The sequence below is a fragment of the Mytilus galloprovincialis genome, chromosome 8 (genome assembly GCF_965363235.1).
Source record: "Mytilus galloprovincialis chromosome 8, xbMytGall1.hap1.1, whole genome shotgun sequence".
Classification (NCBI taxonomy): domain Eukaryota; kingdom Metazoa; phylum Mollusca; class Bivalvia; order Mytilida; family Mytilidae; genus Mytilus; species Mytilus galloprovincialis.
The window spans coordinates 37,782,208-37,803,762 of record NC_134845.1 but is presented as its reverse complement, the minus strand read 5'-3'; the positions used below and the strand labels follow the sequence as shown (position 1 = coordinate 37,803,762).

The following is a 21,555-nucleotide window of genomic DNA, read 5'->3' as shown; positions in this document are numbered from 1 at the left end:
GTTCAAAATATAATTGTATACATTTAAGACTGATTTCATAACAAGAGTACTGTATAACTGTTTGTTCTGTAAAGTCAAAAGCAATGGATCGACCAACGAAAGGCTTAAACAATTTTCTGAAGAAGAAAACCTATGCCATATTCTGTCCACCATCCAACTAAAACTTATAAGCTAATACAAAGTAAATGTTCGCTTATGCCTTTTTGGATCGTCAACATCATGTTGCTCCTTTGTCCCTATCGTGGTCAATGTAACGTGAGTACTGTAATAACTTTTTTCACTTCAATTTCGCTTTTTTTTTATTGAAGAAAATGCTGGTGTCCGGGAAATATTGGTGTCCGAAACTGATTTATAGTAATTTATTTCAGGCTAATATTTATCATGCAATCAGGCTAATTGCGCTAATATCTAAGCTTTTCTTCCATAAGTTTAAAACATATTTTATTGTGTGATCTTTTTTATGGATATATCTGTTGATCGAGTGATTTATTGTTGTTTGCTCAACGCCCAGTGGCAAATATTACTGACATGCATGTTCAGGACGATCTACATATTGAAACCTCGTCACGGCCATAATGTTGATAAATATCCAGAGCATATTCATATATAAATTCAGGATTTTTCATCACAGAGTTTTAAAGTTACCTGTGGTATTTTTAAGTTACACGTGAGAATATCAATATTGCCAAAAAGCGAATTTCAATATCATACCAATGAATCTGTTTTCCTCGGACATGTTCTGAATAAAGAAAGATAACTCAAAGATATTTTAATGCTGTTTATCACGTTAGTTCATACGTGTTTCTCGTTTCTCGTTTTTATATATACATTAGACCGTTGGTTTTCACGTTTGAATGGTTTTACACTAGTAATTTTGGGGCCCTTTAGTTTGCTGTTCGGTTTGAGTCAAGGCTCCGTGTTGAAGGCCGTACCTTGACCTATAATGGTTTACTTTTATGAATTGTTACTTGGATGAAGAGTTGTCTCATTGGCACTCATATCACATTTTCCAATTATCTATGACTTTATTCAGATGTCGTTGTCTTTAGAATTAGATGCGACTGTCATACAAGTGAGAGGTTTAGATAGATTTGAAACCAGGTTTAATCCACCATTTTCTACATAAGAAAGTGCCTGACCAAGTAGAGAATATGACAGTTGTTATACATTCGTTTGATGTGTTTGAGCTTTTGATTTTGCCATTTGATAAGGGACTTTCCTTTTTGAATTTTCATCGGAGTTCAGTATTTTTGTGATTTTACTTTTCACACAATCGTGTGGTGCGAGTACCGTTTATATATATTCGAGGCTAGCAAATAGTTACTGGAAGATGTTCGTTTTCATTGCCTATGCATACTTACAGTGAGAATCTGAGATTGTTCAATGTTGTTGCTCTGGGAGTCTTTTTTTTTTTGTTCCAATGTTTCTCAATATTTCTATTGTTTTAAATCATTTTGCAGTGAGATATTTCAAACGCCTTATCGTTATTTTGTCATGTTAATCATTCATTAACGTTTTCATATTTTCTCTGTTTTTACCATTTATGATAACTTCTTTCTTTCCCACTGAAATTGTTTATCTTCCGGATAACAATCCAAGTTTTACCCATTAAACATCCGCGTGCACTGACAACAATATATAAATGAATTTACATTAAAATAATTGAGCTTTATTTGTCAGTCTGCACTTATTCTTAGGATGAACATTCGTATCAGTGCAAAAATTACAGCACAATAAAAGCTTGTATGTGCCTATCCCAAGTTATCCTGTAATTCCGTGGTTGTTGTGTGTTGCTTATTTGTATTAGGCCTTTAATTTCTCGTTTGAATTTTTTTACTTTTGTAATTTCGTGGCCTTTTATAACTGACTATGAGGTATAGGCTTTGCTTATCCTTGAAGACCGTACGGTGATTTCCGTGTCATTTTAGTCTATTGTGGAGAGTTTTCTCATTGGCAAACATTTCACATCATTTTTTTTTGGTCTTTTCATATCATGCAAAAGCACAGCTTTGCTATATTAAACGTTCATTTTGCCAACTACTAGTATATTCTTTAAATAAAGTAACATTATTAATTTCTTAACAAGTTTTATTTCTGAACAACATATTGAGATTTAAACATACGTATTTTACAATTAATGTTAACTGATAACAACAATAAATATTAATCGATAACATCAAATTGTAAATACAGTAGCTAAAACAACAAATTATAACTACCGTAATTATAATACAAAGTGAAGGTATTTGTCAGTTTACAAAGAGTTATATACTTTTAATCCACTTCTTCTACAGTAGGTCCATTGGAAGTGCTTTGTCCTCCTGTGCTATTTGATTGTCCATTTTGAGCACCACCATGAAGTTTTGACATGACGGGCGTACATACTTTCTCTAGTTCTTTCATTTTGTCATCGTATTCTTCTTTCTCTGCCAGAGAATTATTGTCCAACCATTTAAGTGACTCTTCACAGGCTTTACCTATATCCTCCTTGTCCTGTGTTGACAGCTTGTCTCCAGAATCTCCGATAGCTTGCTTAACACTGAATATATAGTTTTCTAATTGATTTCTTGAAGTGATACGCTGGGTTTGTTTTTCATCCTCTTCTTTATATTTCTCAGCATCAGAAACCATTCGATCAATATCCTCTTTACTGAGTCTTCCTCTGTCATTGGTGATTGTAATTTTCTTTGAATTTCCACTGCTTTGGTCCTTAGCCGAAACATTTAAAAGTCCGTTTGCATCAATATCGAATTCCACTTCAATCTTCGGCACACCTCGAGGAGCTGGAGGTATACCAGTGAGATCAAACTTTCCTAAATGATTATTGTCTTTGGTCATTGCTCTTTCGCCTTCAAAAACTTGAATGCTAACTGCTGGTTGGTTGTCGGAATATGTTGTAAATATCTGTGAAGCCTTTGTAGGGATTTTTGTATACCTGTCAATTAGTTTGGCCATTACACCACCTGCAGTTTCAATACCAAGGGACAATGGAGCTACGTCAACTAAAAGTACATCTTTGATAGTGTCGCTACGATCCCCTGACAGGATAGCAGCTTGGACGGCTGCACCGTAAGCAACAGCTTCATCTGGATTGACAGATTTATTAAGTTCTTTACCATTCATAAATTCTGACAGCATTTTCTGTATTTTTGGTATCCTTGTTGAGCCTCCGACAAGTACAATCTCTTGAATACTACGTTTATCAAGTTTAGCGTCTCTTAAAGCTTTTTCAACTGGTTCCAGTGTCGTTCTGAACAAATCTGAGCACAGTTCTTCAAATCTTGCTCTTGTTATTTTTGTGTAAAAGTCTGTTCCCTCAAACAATGAGTCTATCTCAACGTTTGCCTCTGTACTGCTTGATAATGTTCTCTTTGCTTTCTCACAAGCAGTTCTCAATCTTCTGAGTGCACGATTGTTACCAGAAATGTCTTTACCACACTTTCTTTTGAATTCATTTACGAAATGATTGACCATTCTGTTGTCAAAGTCTTCGCCACCAAGGTGAGTATCTCCGGCTGTTGAGCGAACTTCGAATAAAGAACCTTCGTCTATCGTAAGTATAGAAACGTCGAATGTTCCTCCTCCCAAATCAAATATTAAAACGTTTTTCTCGCCTGATAAATTCTTGTCCAGACCATAAGCTAAAGCAGCAGCTGTTGGCTCGTTTATAATTCGTAGTACATTAAGTCCTGCAATGAAACCAGCATCCTTTGTGGCTAGTCTTTGAGAATCATTAAAGTATGCAGGTACTGTGATGACGGCATCTGTAACTTTCTGTCCGAGATAAGCCTCGGCAGTTTCTTTCATTTTAACCAATACCATTGAACTTATTTCTTCTGGGGTAAATGTTTTTGTTTCTCCTTTGTGTTCAGCTTGTAGTTTAGGCTTGCCTCCGCTGTTGATAACTTTGAATGGCCAATGTTTTATGTCTGACTGAACTGTCGAATCACTAAAATTTCTGCCGATCAGTCTCTTGGCATCGAATATTGTATTTGTAGCGTTCAATGCGACTTGATTTTTAGCTGCATCACCAACCAGTCTTTCAGTATCCGTGAAAGCCACATAACTTGGAGTTGTTCTGTTCCCCTGGTCGTTGGCTATGATGTCTACTTTTCCATGCTGGAAAACACCAACACAAGAGTATGTTGTTCCTAAATCAATTCCGATTGCTGGACCTTTTCCCGCCATATCTCAGTAGTTATTTTGCTTTTGTCTTGGATAAATAATCTGAAAAGATAATATAAATATATAGTTATTTCTGTTATATATCTGTATAATTGAAGTAAACCGAACTTTGAATTTGCTTGGAAAGTAAAAAAATTTACTTTTACCGAAAAATAGTTTGAATAACCTGACCTGACCTGTGAATGATCAATAATGTGTATCTTATTAGGAAAAAATAGGCTCAAATGTAACTAAAATGTTCTTTATGAACTATGTTTTATTGTTCCTCAGTGACTTAATTCACACAGATTTTTTTTATTTACAGCCTTTACTGGGCAGAAACACAAAATTTTAAAAACAAAAAAAGGAATACAATACTGTTACTTAATTCAACTCTTTTAGGATTCAATATTGATACATCGAAAATAAGTTATTTTTTATTTTGAGCATATATTGAATTAACTATAGACTATTCAGTGTTATTCAGTAAGAAATTAATTACATACCAGTATATTATATATCAATTGTTGATTTTTCTTTCGTAATCTCCTGTTTGTAAATTTTTGCACTCTCAATCGTCGTCTTTTTTCTTATGATTCCTCTCTTTACAACATCGCCTTTATATATACTTTAAAAACGAAGGTTCGTGATCATTCAAGAAAATCTAAAGATAGAAAAATATTTTTAGTTCGAAGTCCTCTGTTATTATCATTCTAGAATAATGATGAAATCCAAAAATCGAAAGAATATTGGGAATATAATGTCTATTTTTAGAATAGTAAATATAAATACAATTCATCCAGCGTTAATTGATATCAAATATTCTCGAATGTTGTCGAAAGTTCAATTTTAAAGTTTTTGACACAAGACCAAGTTCTTTAGAAAACAGGATATTCATAGATTAAAGAAAAAATTAAGAGAATTTGATTGATTTTGTTGGTTCCCGATTTATAAATAAATTTCAACTAAATATTGATCAATATTATATACAACATGTAGTGATAATTACTGATAAACGGTTTTACCAGTATATGTTATTAACTTTTTAGTTGTCAGACATAACTTTTAAGCGGAAATAAATATCACCACCTACCGCATAATACGAATCAAACATAAGTTTATGGCCAAATATAACTTTATTCTTAATCAATGAGCATATGTAAATCCACACAAATCACATAGTTCATATATAACTTCTAACATTCACTTATGGTGAAAAATGGTAAGGAAGTAAAAAAATATATACTAAAACTCTAAAATTATTTGCTGCTACCTCGTATTCTTTTGATACAGGTTGAAATCACAAATAGACAATTGACAGTATTATATATATATTAGCACAAACACATTTGTAAACATTAAATGATTATGGCATACAATAAACTGACAATAGTTAAATTGATTATAATGATATTAGAGTGACAGTGGTATTCACAGCAAATAAAAAGAATAAAGACTATAAAAATGTGTGTATCGACAGTTAACACATTAAGTTCATGATAAAAAAAAAAAGAACACACACAAAAAGTAAGTTGCATATTAAAAGAAACATTAGTTATACAGATGTATACAAATATAATTTACGTATAATTCCTTTTTTTCAGCTGCATCTATGATACCACGTACACAGCTATTTTACTTGCTGCTGACACGAGAGAAGGACTGATATACACATGCTGGATATTTTTGCTAGACAACTTTATATATATGTAAATATGTAGATATAATATCTTTTATATGACTATGTATTTTTTCAACATATCATTTATCAGCTGCACTTGCATTGTGTATTATAAAACCTGAAGCTACTTAAATGTTCGTTCAAGAAAGTTATATATTACTTAATTGGTCGAATTGAATGATATTTGTTTTAATTTCAAATTATAATTAATGTCATTGTCATGTCAAATTTGTATGCCCCTGATTGGAATACAATATTCTTCTTCCTCCTCTGTTCTGCAATTTGCCAACGGAAGTTTTAGCGTCAGATGATTTCTATTATTTGTGTTATTTTATCAGGCCTGGTATAGTTTCGGAGAGTTTGCGTAATTTCCAAAACTTGTTTGTGTTTATTAGTTTGTGTGGTTTTCTTGGCACGATTTCTTGACTAATTTCCATGTCCATATCAAGGTGTTGTTTTGACAAAGTGTACCGGAATAGTTGACCATGTGCATCTTTCAACACCAGTCGTTTGGTCAAATGCATTTTTATCCATTGAAAGAAACAAGCATTGTGTTGTTCATGTCATCATTTTCTAATGGACGATGACAAATTATGACAACTGCTTGAATTAATTCTGTTTAACTGCATGTAAACAGCTAGTATGCTTTAAGATGAAATTTTGTTTAAAAAAGAAGACATTAAATTAAAAAAAAACACACACACCGTATCGAAAATTACAGAACACTTTCCGAAAATAATGTCAGCTCTAATAAAATAACGAATATATTCTATATATATACACATGTAAAAAAGTATTGGAACACCTTGATTTTTTAAAACTTGAAAAATCAGCCTCTCTTTTTTATGAAATATAATAAAGTATTTGTATAATATTATTGAAACATAGTTTATGATAACATTGGCATTGAAACGAACAAAAAATGTTTGAAAAAAAATGATTTATATAACCACAATTTTAATAACAAAATGAAGTGTTTTTTGTACAAAAAAATGCATTTTTCAACTTTAACAGTAGTCGGACTTTATACAATGTCAGACATTTCAAAATTAATCTTCAGATGACTGTTCACATCATGGTTGATCGTTATACGCCAAAGAATTAGTACTTTGTGCGCAGCCTCCATTCAAACGGATAACCGCATCTAAACGTCTTCTGATTCCTGCCATAAATCGACCAATTTGTTGCTAAGGTAACAGCAACCATTTCTGATGAAGGGCATTGTTTATTTCATGATGTGTTTGAACTGGGGTGTCCTTTCGCGCACTTTCCGCCCAATAGTGTCCCATATATGCTCAATATGGTTCAAATCCGGGCTACGATCGGGCCAAGGAAGATGAAACGAATTCCATTGGAACAATGGATTTTCCTCCACGATGTTAATTTCCAACTTTGGCGAGCTCTGCACTACATTGGATACGGAAAAATGTATGTCTGTTCGTAAGCAAAGGTCTCCGAAATGGTATTATCGCACGATAACCAGTAGCGATGAGTCGATATCGAACAGTTCTTGTTAAAACACTCCTGTATGCCCACCACTCACTTTTTAGGATTGTATTGTATGCAATGGGTTTCCTTCTGACCAACCTTCATTATGCTTGATTTTCCCTAGCAAATGGTATAGGGGGTCTTCTTTATCTCGGAAGGTCTTTAACTTCGTTTATTGACTGATTTTTATTCTCAAAACGACTTATAGTGGAATGGTGATGACCAACAATACGTGCAGTTGTTACAGCGACATCCCTGCTTCTCTAATGCTGATAATCTGCATCTTGCTGCAGTTAAGAGTTGTTACGCACCCATTACAAGGTGTCAATAACATAACTTTAAAAACTTGGTTATTTAAAGTGTTGAAAATAATGAGGATAAAACATCTGTTTTGCTGTTTACGGGTACAGTAACTGCATGTGCAGATACAAACTTATCGAGTCGATATTTATTGATTAAACTCAGGTGATACTTAAATAATGTTTTACTAGTTCTATTTTACCAAATTATATCACAAAAAAATAAAGAGTGTTTTTTTAATTTCAATTTCAATTTGGTGTAAATTGCAATACTTTTTTCCATGTGTATATATAAAATAAAAAGCGAATACGCCTTCATATTGGCAATGTTTACTTTAATAAAGAACAAAAAAAGAAGAAGAAGAAGAAGAAGACGAATATTCTATTCCAAATCAAGACACAAAAGGGCACCAACATTTGACATGAAAATTGATAACATTATAATTTAAGATTAAAACAGATAACATTCAATAGAATCAATTTTTTTCATAATTTTCTTTATAATGCACAATTCAAGAGATGCTGATTATATATTGAGAATAAATTAATACATTGTCATATTAGGAATATGTATTAAGTTGTTTAGTCCAAAAGGTTCAGTATGTTTACAGTCCTCCCAGTGTCAGTGATATGCTAGATGCAGCTGACACCAGGGGATGATATCTGTTAAAGACTGAATGTCATACTAAATATATATGGAAATGTTTTTATCCCGTCTGTAAATTATTATATTATAATACATTACTTTGCTCTTCATGGGCAATTTAGTTTGAATGAACATATCTTATATTGACTATCTGTATCAGAAGCAAATTTAATAATCAGTAGCAGAATAAATTTCAAAACAAATATTTTTGTTATTTCCTGTCTCTTAGCTAGCTATATAACTAGTTTCAATCCACTATTTTCTACATAAGAAAATGCCTGTACCAAGTCAGGAATATGACAATTGTAATTCATTCGTTTGATGTGTTTCAGCTTTTTATTTTGTCATTTGCAATTGATTAGGGACTTTTCGTTTTGAATTTTCCTCGAAGGTTAGTATTTTTGTGATTTTACTATTCACCATTCTGTCATAAACTTTATGTCAGTTTGTAATATATATATATCATTAGTGGTATCTGTAGATAGTTAAATATTCTTATGTCTGTATTCAAAATTAAAAGTAACTGTTGATTCTGCATTTATACTGAAATATCAGTACTTAAAATATTTATTAATGGATATATAACAGACAATATCAAACACCCTTATAAATGAAAATTCAACTAAATCAAATTTTCTTAATCAACTTTTTTTTTAAATATTCATAAAGAACTTGGTCTTGTGTTAAATAACTTCATAATTGAACTTTCGATAACATTCGTGAATATCTAAGATCAACACAAGTTGTATCATATTTACATTAAATATCCTAAAAATAGAAATAACATTCCCAATGTTCTTTCGATATTATTGGATGTTATCATACTTCGAAAAGGATAAAAACAGAGGATTTTGCACAACAAATCATTTTCTAATTATATATTTTCTTGAATGATCAGGAACCTTCGTTTTGGAGTATATAAAGGCGATATGGTAAAGAAAGGAATCATAACAAAATAGACGACGATTGAGAAGTGAAAACAGAAGTAAAAGCTAACAAATAAAAAACAGGAGATCCCGAAAGAAAACATCATCAATTGATATATACTGGTATGTTATTAATTTTATTTAACATTTTTACAATTAATAGTTCAGTTACTTCAAATTGACAATGTACTTATTAGCAAAATTTATATGATTTTTTCCCTGTTTCAATATTGATTAAGTAAACGAGAACATCAAGTTATAGAATTGTATCGATTTTCAGAAATGAATTCCCTTTTTAGTGATAAAAAATGTATGTTTTTCTGTAAAACTGACTGCAAGTTGTCAACGTATATTTGTTCCGCCAAACAGAAGTTCCAATGGAAACTTTGTTATAAACATTGTCATGATATCTATTCCTGTTAGAACAAATTTTCTATACCATTAATTCCGTTAGGAACATATACTGTAATATTTATTCCTGTGGAAATAATATTCCAGAATTTGCGGCTAGTTTTTGATAATAATTTAAAAGATACAAATCATGTTTATATGAAGATGATGATAGATCAATGTTAATTCTCTGGTCAGACATTTAATGTACCTCTCTTTATTTATTTTGTTACAGTAAGTCAGTATTTCACAGTTTCACATTCTAAGTAAAAGTTGGTTTTATCTCAGATATACAGAAATATTATAAAATAAACTATTTTCTTTCCAGATTATTTATTGAAGACAAAAGTGAAATAACTAGACATGGCAGGAAAAGGTCCAGCAATCGGAATTGATTTAGGAACAACATATTCTTGTGTTGGTGTTTTCCAGCACGGAAAAGTAGACATCATAGCCAACGACCAGGGGAACAGAACAACTCCAAGTTATGTGGCTTTCACGGATACTGAAAGACTGGTTGGTGACGCAGCTAAAAATCAAGTAGCACTAAACGCTACAAATACAATTTTCGATGCAAAACGACTGATCGGCAGAAATTTTAGTGATTCCACAGTTCAGTCAGACATGAAACATTGGCCATTCAAAGTCATCAATAGTGGAGGCAAGCCAAAACTACAAGCTGAACACAAAGGAGAAGCAAAAACATTTACCCCAGAAGAAATAAGTTCAATGGTATTGGTTAAAATGAAAGAAACTGCCGAAGCTTATCTCGGACAGAAAGTTATAGATGCCGTCATCACAGTGCCTGCATACTTCAATGATTCTCAAAGACTAGCCACAAAAGATGCTGGTTTCATTGCAGGACTTAATGTACTTAGAATAATAAACGAGCCGACAGCTGCTGCTTTAGCTTATGGTCTCGACAAAAATTTATCAGGCGAAAAAAACGTGTTAATATTTGATTTAGGAGGAGGAACATTCGACGTTTCTATACTTACGATAGACGAAGGTTCATTGTTCGAAGTTCGCTCCACAGCCGGAGATACTCACCTTGGTGGCGAAGACTTTGATAACAGAATGGTGAATCATTTTGTAAATGAATTCAAGAGAAAATGTGGTAAAGACATTTCTGGTAACAATCGTGCACTCAGAAGATTGAGAACTGCTTGTGAGAAAGCAAAGAGAACATTATCAAGCAGTACAGAGGCAAACGTTGAGATAGACTCATTGTTTGAGGGAACAGACTTTTACACAAAAATAACAAGAGCACGATTTGAAGAACTGTGCTCAGATTTGTTCAGAACGACACTGGAACCAGTTGAAAAAGCTTTAAGAGACGCTAAACTTGATAAAAGTAGTATTCAAGAGATTGTACTTGTCGGAGGTTCAACAAGGATACCAAAAATACAGAAAATGCTGTCAGAATTTATGAATGGGAAAGAACTTAATAAATCTGTCAATCCAGATGAAGCTGTTGCTTACGGTGCAGCCGTTCAAGCTGCTATTCTGTCCGGCGATCGTAGCGACACTATCAAAGATGTACTTTTAGTTGACGTAGCTCCATTGTCTCTTGGTATTGAAACTGCAGGTGGTGTAATGGCCAAACTTATTGACAGAAATACAAAAATCCCTACAAAGGCCTCTCAGATATTTACAACATATTCAGACAACCAACCAGCAGTTAGCATTCAAGTTTTTGAAGGTGAGAGGGCTATGACCAAAGACAATAATCATTTGGGAAAGTTTGATCTCACTGGTATACCTCCAGCACCCCGCGGTGTTCCAAAGATTGAAGTAGAATTCGATATTGATGCAAACGGACTTTTAAATGTTTCGGCTAAGGACCAAAGCAGTGGAAATTCAAAGAAAATTACAATCACCAATGACAGAGGTAGGCTCAGTAAAGAGGACATTGATCGAATGGTTTCCGATGCTGAGAAATATAAAGAAGAAGATGAAAAACAAACCCAGCGTATCACTTCAAGAAATCAATTAGAAAACTACATATTTAGTGTCAAGCAAGCTATCGGAGATTCGGGAGACAAGCTGTCAACACAGGACAAAGAGGATTTAGGTAAAGCCTGCGAAGAGTCACTTAAATGGTTAGACAATAATTCTCTGGCAGAGAAAGAAGAATACGATGACAAAATGAAAGAACTAGAGAAAGTATGTACGCCTGTCATGTCAAAACTTCATGGTGGTGCTCAAAATGGACAATCAAGTAGTACAGGAGGACACAACTCTTCTAATGGACCTACTGTAGAAGAGGTTGATTAAAATCATAGCTCTTTGTAAACTTACACTTACCTATTTTTGTTGTTTACAGTTGTTTCAATTTGTTTTTGTTTTTATATTCGAATGTTAAGTTTATAACTCAATATTTGTTTTGAAAAATAAAAAATTGTTATGAAATTGAAATTGTTTTACTTTTTTTAAAGAATACATACTCATATAGTTATCAAAGGTACCAGGCTTATAATTTAAAACGTCAGACGCGCGTTTCGTATACATAAGACTCATCAGTGACGATCAGATCAAGTTACAAACATGTAGTTAGAAAGCCAAACAAGTACAAATTTGAAGAGTATTTATGACCCAAAATTCCAACAAGGTGTGCCAAATACGGCTAAGTTTATATATGCCTCGGATAAGAAAATCTGTAGTATTTCGAATATTTCATACTTTTGCATACAGTAAATATATAAAATGACCATATGATTGATAATCATGTCAGCACCAATGTGCTGACTAATGGGCTGGCGATACCCTCGGGGTCGAAACATCCACCAGCAGACGAGACAAATGAAAGAAACAGTCATTACTCGACGAACATGCCTTTCAAAGTTCGTTATGTCTCTGTTGGCATGCCCCCATTCAACCCTGGTCGTTGGATGGTAATTCGCTTTCAGTGCAAAAATTACGGCATAATTTTTGGAATCTTACAACAAGGGTTATTATACAAAAGACAAACTATTTAAGTTTAAAAGCACACATTTTTGTTTAGGTTATATAAACGGATTAAAGGACTCATTGAATATTTAATTTTTAATTAAACAAAAAAAAACGTGTTCTTATAGGAAAACTCAATGTGACGACTATCTGGCACAATTAAAAGGGGCTGATATATCTAGGAACTAGTGTCATCCTTCCTGACCTTGTGGTGTATAAATCCAAGGAATTCTCGAGCGATTGTCTTGTTATAATTTTGTTTTTATCTTGTGTTTTGTATTCTGCTGTTTGTTATTTTGCAAATTTTCGTTTATTTGTTGGTTTTTTTGGCCTATTTTGACGATTTCTCTATGTGGCATTTTATTTTCCTTTGGTATCCATTGCTCTTTTGTGTTGCTGATATTTAGAGTAATTATATTTACTAGTATAAACGCAACAGTAGTATACCGCTGTTCGAAAGTCTTCAATCGATTGAGAGAAAAACAAATTCGAGTAACAAACTAAAACTGAGGGAAACACATCAAAAATAAGAGAAAAACATCGAAACAACAGAAACACTAAAGTGCAACAAAAAACCAAACAACAATGCAACACACACAGAAACGAACTATAAGATAACAATTGCCATTTTCCTGACTTGGTATATATCTATAGCCCATCAGTGTCAGAATCAGATTATTATGCTGACAATTTTCTATCCCTCACCGGGATTTCAAGTAACATTTCTGATACACTACACAGGCAAATTTCACTCACATCAATTTCACGTGAACTGAGTGAATCTTATGTGAAACTCATGTGAATTTGACATGGAAATCACATGAATTTGTTTCACGTGAATTTCACATGAATTTTAAAAAAAAAGTAATTCAAATAACATCTCAATTTTAAAATTTGATTAATATCATGAAAAATACCAAATTGTTTTTGAATTTCATGTGAATTTCATGTGAAAAATTTCACGTGAGATTCATGTGAATCTCAATTCACGTGAATTTCACATGAATATTTTGACGTGAGTTTCATGTATAAGCTCGTTTGAGGTGAATCTTACGTGAAATTGTTCATGTCAATTTCATGTGAAATTCACGTGAGCAAATTTTGCCTGTGTACATCACCAATCGTTTAGCCTCATGTCCAACGACCTAGACCACTCGACCACATCAGCTATTTAAAATATACATTCACTAGTAGTGTTTGTAACCTGGATTTGTTTTTTCTCTATCGATTTATGAATTTTGGACAGCGGTAAACTACTGTTGCCTTTATTTACCATGTTTACCTTGTCACATTAGGCAAATCTAGAGATAGACATGACATAATAAATATATTATAACGCGTTTTAAGATGTCATATTTAAGTTATACATGTGTTTTAAGCGTGTATGGTTGTTATATGTTAGCTATTCACAATGTATTTTTATTCGTAACTAAGCAATCTAACAACTTATGAATATATTTATATATATATATGTATACGTACCTAAAAAAGCAACCCCAACATGTAAGACTAGATCTTTCCTGCCTCCTTGGAGATTGAACCTGCAATTTTTCACTTCTATGGACACACTTTCTAGTATTGAACAGCCGCCTTATCTCCTTCTTTAACTATAGCTGGTAAAAGTCAGATTTTGTTCCGGGAGGTGTTATTCTCTCGTAGGGCAACTAATCACAATACACATTACATGAATAGCTACCTACTTATCTCATCGGTATATTTGAAAGTTATGTAATTAGCTTGTTGGTAAAAATAAGTAAGGATATATAGATATCAACATCATCTGACATTATATTTTTTTTATGTCATAACAATGTTAAAGTTTCGTTAATAGGACAGGAAATAGTGCTAATTGGGCTACAACGAATGGTATTCGACGAGTTACAATTTGAATGATTTGACCTTAACGGGCCGAAATGTTGATTACATTCAGGATTTTCCTTTCAAAAAATTTCATAGTAAGTAGCCTTATCATCTGAAATTAAATTGTTAAATATTGATTTGCTAACCAATATAATACCAAATAAGAACGCTTTCATTTTTTATTTGCCTATAATTGTAAACAAAGAGGGATAACTCATTAACGGTATAGGAAACATGACTTAAATTATTCGCAAAATTATGTGACTATGTGACGAGGGTATAACGACAACAAAAAGAGGTATGTTTTTAAAGTGAGAATACAGTTTTTTAGATCTTCAAGGCAGTTTCTAATTAACTGATTATGTTCGATTTTGTCTTAATAATTTCATAGACAATATTTTGGGAATGGAAATTAAATTAGGTTAATTACTTAACTTCAAAAAGGAAAGGGGGGGGGGGGTATGATCACGAACATCTTTATTTTTTTTGTTTTTCTATGGTACCAATCAAAATATTTTATTCTAAATTTTCATTATAAGGTATGGGAAAACCCGGTTTCAGAACATTTTTTGTCATTTGTTTGACCAAAATATTTTCATCAAATTGGAGATCAGAATATTTTTGTTATGAGAAAAGCATAGCCGTTCCCTTAGTGGGGTTATATCTATCACCTGATATCATCATATCTATATCAACGTCACTCGTTCATTTACATTTTCAAAAATTCTTCTTTTATTTAATTATGTTAACGTTGGTCCTTCCAACACGAAAAACAGCCAGTTATATTATCTAAGTTTCATGGGATCCAACGAGGACTAAAGCGGCAATAAAGACAGTCGTCGGATTTAAAAGCAATATTCCATTAATTTTCTATTCGAATATTACCGAAAACGATGTAGGTCTTTTGCAGAGGATTTTTCTCGCGATAAAACATGAGCCCTTATTAGGGTGAGATAGTGTTAAAAGTAAGATGTATGTTACATTAGTTTTTGACGACAAAAACGTTTGACCGGAGCTGAGACTCATCAGTGGCACTCAAATAAAAAAAAAAGCAGCTTGCAAAATACAAAGTTGAAGGGCATTAATTCCGAACATTTTCAGAAAATGCTTGAGTTTTCGAATCTTTCAGCACTTCATAAACAGTAAATTAGCAAAAAATACATATCTATGGTATTTAATGTCAATACAAACATGTTCATTACTGTGTCGGCTATACCATCGGAGACGAAACGGTTACCAGCAGTTACACTCACCTTGAGGTTGTAAAAATTCATCACATATACAAGTTAAATTATTTACTTCACATTTTCTCATAAACTAAGCATGACCTGTTGGTGACCATCTGCTGCTGTCTGTTCTATGTTCGGGTTGTCTCTTTGAAACATTCCCCATTTCCATTCTCAATTTTATGTGATATATTATGTTTCTAACTTTATTCATCTGAGCGTCACTGTGTGGACGAAAAGCACGTCTTGTGTATTAAATTTTAAATCTGGTACCTTTTGTTAGCTATTATTCGTGTGTTTCTTTGTCCTATATGTTCTCCCATTTATTTGTATTGTAGTTCTGTCATGTAATGTTGTCATTCTAATGTTATATTTAAATAAAGGCAACAGTAGTATACCGCTGTTCAAACATTTAACATTTCCATAAAAGCGGACTGTATGGCATGCCACAAAACCAGGTTCAACCCACCATTTTTCCCCCCTTAAGAGCCAGTCTGCCATAAAACCATGCAAAATCTCAAATTTCGTCCAAATTGGTAGTTATAACTGGGCAACATTATATATATTTCCAAAATCTTTGGGTATTTAGGAGTTAAGATAAAAAAAATTTTTTTGTAAATTCACACTATTTTTCATTTAACAGCCTTATTTGCATACTTGTGAATTATTAAAAAAAAAAGGCCAAAAAAATCACCATATTTAGGTACTTTTTAAAGGTCTGGATAATTGATATATCTCTTAAATATAGCATTATCTTGTTATATTTTGCAAAGAACATTATAAAAAAAAATGCATTTTGACATTTTTTTTACCTTTTGGCAGGTTGCCAGAGACGTTCGTGCAACAGATGTATTAGATAACTTGCATGTAGTACATGTACTCAGTAGGTGTTTTCTCTCAAGATCATATTTATTTTTTTCAACTTTTAGGATTTTTTTAAAGGTGCATATCAGTTCTAAGACAAGTAAAAAAATTTAGTCTGGCAAATATTGGGAAATTGGTAAAAAAAATGCTCCCAAATATCTATAAAATGCACTAATTGTAATAGTTTTTGCCCCTTAATATTTTAACTAAAACTGATCAAAGTAGACTTATATTCCGGACAATAACTTTAGTTTAAGTGTATAGATCTTTATGATTTTTTTACAGAAGGTTCAATACCACAAAAGGAAGGTTTGGATCGATTTTGGGGATGATGGTCCTAACCGTTTAGGAATTAAGGGCCCAAAAGGGGCCCAAAACAAGCATTTTATAGTTTAGGGATAATAACTTGTGTATAAGTATTTCAATTGCTCTGATATTGTATCACAATGTTTAAAACCACACGTAGAAGGTTTGGATTCATTTAAATGGGTCATGGGTTCAAAGTTAGGAATTAAGGACCAAAAAGGGGCCAAAAAACAAGCATTTTTCTAGTTTCAAGACAATAACTTGTGTGTAATTGTATGGATCTCTCTCAAATAGTACCACAATGCTCCATATAACAAAGGGGAGGCTGGGATTTAGTTTTGGATTAATTGTCCAAAATATGTAGGAATAAAGGGCCAAAAAAGGGCCAAAAAGAAGCATGTTTCTAGTTTCCAAACAAAAACTTGGGTTTAAGTATATGGATCTCTCTGTAATTGTACTACAAGGTTCTATAATTAAAAGGAAAGGATGGGATTGTGTTTAAGGGTTATTCCTTAAAGGTGGGTTCAATAAATGGGGGGGGGGTGTGATTTGTAAACAATTTTTTAAGGGATTTCTTTTTTTTTCAAAATTTTGAAAATTTCAAATTTTGAAAATTTTCAAGAAGAAATCTTCAATTGCACAGTATTGTGCAATAGATTTGTTGATCTTTGACCACATTTATTTTGTAACAAAAACCTTTATTTTGTCAAAAATGCAATCACAATCCAAATTCAGACAGCATCAAGGTTGAATATTGTGACCAACTTTAATTTGCCCCAACTGTTCAGGGTCCAACCACTGCGGTTGTATAAAGCTGCGCCCTGCGGAGCACCTGATTTTCACATACTTTCAATTGATGACAGTCTTTTAAAAAGCTTGTTATATGAAACAGAGTTGTGAACATACTTGTTCTTCAAAAAATCTTCCTCTTTGAAACTTTTGATTGGAATGCAACCAATTATAGGGGCAATCACTCATTGAGTGTCTAGATTCGAAATCTGTGTCTATTAGAGCGTATGTAAAAAATGCGGCCATTTTTTTTCATCTACGAAAAAAGTTTATATGTGCATATATAATGTGCCATATAAAAGTTTTTGATTTATATCTCAGATTAAATCAAGATAAAAGAAAGACATTTGAGGTGACCCTACTTCTTCAAAAATCAAAAGCTTTTCCAAAATTATCTTGAATGTTCCCTCTCCAAAGAACATCTCTTTCCTGTTTGTTGATACTTTGAGATTTTGATTTTAAGTCCCCTAACGGCTCACGTCTAAGTGGACTTAGGTTTGCACTGCGTTTGTCTGTCTGTCAGTCTGTCAGTCTGTCTATCTGTCATTTTGGCAAATCAAGACTTTTTGTGCTTGTAGATTTTGATTTGATATTTGGTTTATTGATTTATCATGACAAGTTACAGGTCAAATTCATTATTCACGCTTTAAGCTTTTCTCTTTGTTCAGTTGAAGCCCTTTCTCTAGAATTAAATTTTTGATGCAATACTTATTCATTAGAAAATTTCTGTTCAAACGGAAATAACTCATTTGTTTTAAGACAAAATGACAGTTTGAATGTTTTTCCTTTTCTTTGGTATTTAGTGATTCAGTTTTGTTCCAGTCTGATATTTGTGTGCAGAGTTGTGGTCTTTGGAATAAGGAAATTCACTTAGATAGTCGGAATTCAACAAGTTTATTTTGTTTTGCTTGAAGATTTTGTCTCGATATTTTTATGTAGTTTACACCATGACAAATCATAGATCAAGTTAAAATTTTGTTCCATTACAATGAATTTGTAACGGGTTGGGGACTATGTATTGCCATGTTTTACTCACAGAATGCTTGTTTTTATCCAAAAAAATTCTGATGCTGCAAAATTGTTTAATATTTAGTTAAAATAGATATTGATGACTTTATCATGTTAAATTTTTTCAGATCTATCAAACTTTTACTTTTTTTTTGCTAATACCTTCATCATGTTCATTCATGACTAAAAACTTGTATTTAGACCATTTTGCACGTTTTTCTTTACAGTAGACCACCATAATATTACATGTATATAAAAATCTTACCATTTTAATGACAATATAAAAAAGAAGATGTGGTATGATTGCCAATGAAACAACTGTCCACAAGAGACCAAAATGACACAGACATTAACAACTAAAGGTCACCGTACGGCCATAAACAATGAGCAAAGCCCATACCGCATAGTCAGCTATAAAAGGCCCCGATAAGACAATGTAAAACAATTCAAATGAAAAAACTAAAGGCCTTATGTATATTAAAAATGAATGAAAAACAAATATGTTACACATAAACAAACGAATACCACTGAATTACAGGCTCCTGACTTGGGACAGGCACATACATAAATAATGTAGCGGGGTTAAACATGTTAGCGGGGGATCCCAACCCTCCCCTAACCTAGGACAGTGGTATAACAGTAACACATAAGAACGAATTATAAAAATCAGTTGAAAAAGGCTTAACTCATTAGATGGACAAAAATACAAGTGGACGTGGCCGGGTAATTGTATGTCTGCTCAACAGTTTAACCATTTATCTGTGTATATTTGTTTTTATACAACCGCCAAAAAATGAAAAATTTTGGTCGTATATTGGTATGACGTTGCCGTTGTCATCGTCGTCGTCATCCAAAGATATTTGGTTTTCGCACTATAACTTTAGTATAAGTAAATAGAAATCTATGAAATTTAAACACAAGCTTTATGACCATAAAAGAAAGGATGGGATTGATTTTGGGAGTTTTGGTCCTAACAGTTTAGGAATTAGGGGCCAAAAAGGGTCCAAAATTAAACTATTTGAAAAAAAAATGAATTATTGGGGTTCTTTGATATGCCAAATCTAACAGTGAATTTAGATTCTTAATTTTTGGTCCTGTTTTCAAATTGGTTTACATTAAGGTCCAAAGGGTCCAAAATTAAACTTATTTTGATTTTAACAAAAAATTAATTCTTGGGTTTCTTTGATATGCTGAATCTAAAAATGTACTAAGATTTTTGATTATGGGCCGAGTTTATAAGTTAGTCCAAATCGGGGTCCAAAATTAAACTTTGTTTGATTTCAACAAATTGAATAAATGGGGTTCTTCAATATGCTGAATCTAACCATGTATTTAGATTTTGGATATTGGACCATAATAGGTAAATGTCAAAGTTTAAGTTCTTAGACCACACTCATTCTGTTGTGTCAACTATTTAATCAAAATCCAAATTCAGAGCTATATCAAACTTAAATGTTGTGTCCATACTTGCCCCAACTGTTCAGGGTTCGACCTCTGCGGAGTATCTGGTTATTACATGTGGTTATGAAATAAATTTTATTGCAATTTGAAATATTTGTGTTTGTCTCAGCTGGTAGTAATAGGCCATCTGTATTTTACATGTCTTATTCCTAAGCCTCAAATTGCTAGAGATTACATTCTAGGAGGAAACTTAACATTACTGTTATGTCCACTGTTCTCCCAGAATTGACATAGGGATAACTAACTGGTTCATGTCAGCGTCACAAAATTTCAGTTCCAGTTTTATCAGGAACTACTAGGAGTAGTCTCTTTATATTTGACATAAAGCTTTATCACAATATACAAAATATAGCACTTTTCTAGGTAAGAGGCACAATTTTATGAAATTCACAAAACTATTAAATCTTCCTCTTTTCTGGAAATAGATAACATGGATGTACAAGGCTGCGCAGTTTGTAAAATTTTGTCTACATTTTCATACTATTTTAGAAAAGAAAATACCCTGATTTCATCTGGGGGAGACGTGCTTAGAATTTTTAGTACTTTTATGGTAGTATTTTTGTCTAAATTGCAAGGGTTTGCATTCATGTTGAGTCTCTATCTTTTATATGTTAAACAGTTTTATGAATCATTATCAAATACAACATGTTTTAAAAATTTAAGACTGAACTCTATTGTGGCCACTTTGAATTTAGACAAAAAAGCGTCTAAAAAGACCATTATAAAATGCTAAAATTGTGAAGAACTCATGATGATATTACCTTATGAGTGTGCATAGTATTGTAAATAAAACAGCCCATTTTAAGTTACTAAAGTAATTTACTTTTGAATAAGTTAAGATTTCAAACATATGGTAAAAATGCTCAGTTTAGGGTAAAAAAAATGCAAAAAAGCGGCTTCCCCGGGTTTACTCCTTTAGTATATTTTATAATTTAAACTAAGTTAAACTTGGTTAATTCAATTAATATAACCAGTAAACATTAGTTCAGTCATTATTTTTCTTATATTTTGACTATTACATACTTTTGAAACAGATAAAAAAATCAAAAAATCGGCAAAATGGCCATCACGCCTATCTTTAATTATTATTTTCTCGTAAGAAGGTATCCTTTGCCGAGCACCATTTTCTTGCATTTTGTAGATAAATATATAAGCTTTATGAAATATTACATTTTATTGAAAATAAAACATGATCTTACACGATTCAAGCCTTTGAAAATATACAAATTTTGCTGAATCGGCACTTTTTCAAAACCATGCAATTTCAACCTGTTAGTAGGGGTATTGAGAAATCTCACAACTTTTTGAATTATCATAATTTCCTTTCATTTTAAGTTGTTAGTTAAGAAATTTGTTATCATTTAGCTGTATTTTTTCTATAAAACAAAAAAAAATCAGGTCAAAATACCCTAAAATAGGCTTGAAATGGCCATTTGTCAGTACAGAAATAGACAATTATTGAATGTTCGGCATACACAAATAATGGCTGAATATTTTT

General features: G+C 32.4%; 2 protein-coding genes across 2 annotated transcripts; one reads left to right on the top strand and one right to left on the bottom strand.

Moving 5' to 3' along the window:
• Positions 1–2,070: 2,070 nt before the first annotated feature.
• LOC143041862 (heat shock protein 70 B2-like) lies at positions 2,071–4,800 on the bottom strand. The gene is made up of 2 exons (XM_076213979.1): positions 4,671–4,800; positions 2,071–4,227 (listed from the first exon to the last, which is right to left on the bottom strand). Exon 2 carries the CDS (start codon positions 4,186–4,188, stop codon positions 2,275–2,277), a length of 1,914 nt encoding a protein of 637 aa, XP_076070094.1. The 5' UTR covers positions 4,189–4,227; positions 4,671–4,800; the 3' UTR covers positions 2,071–2,274.
• Positions 4,801–9,189: 4,389 nt separating this feature from the next.
• On the top strand, positions 9,190–12,012 carry LOC143041863 (heat shock protein 70 B2-like). Its single transcript, XM_076213980.1, has 2 exons — positions 9,190–9,327; positions 9,923–12,012. The coding sequence occupies exon 2, from the start codon at positions 9,958–9,960 to the stop codon at positions 11,869–11,871; it is 1,914 nt and encodes a 637-aa protein (XP_076070095.1). The 5' UTR covers positions 9,190–9,327; positions 9,923–9,957; the 3' UTR covers positions 11,872–12,012.
• Positions 12,013–21,555: the final 9,543 nt, after the last annotated feature.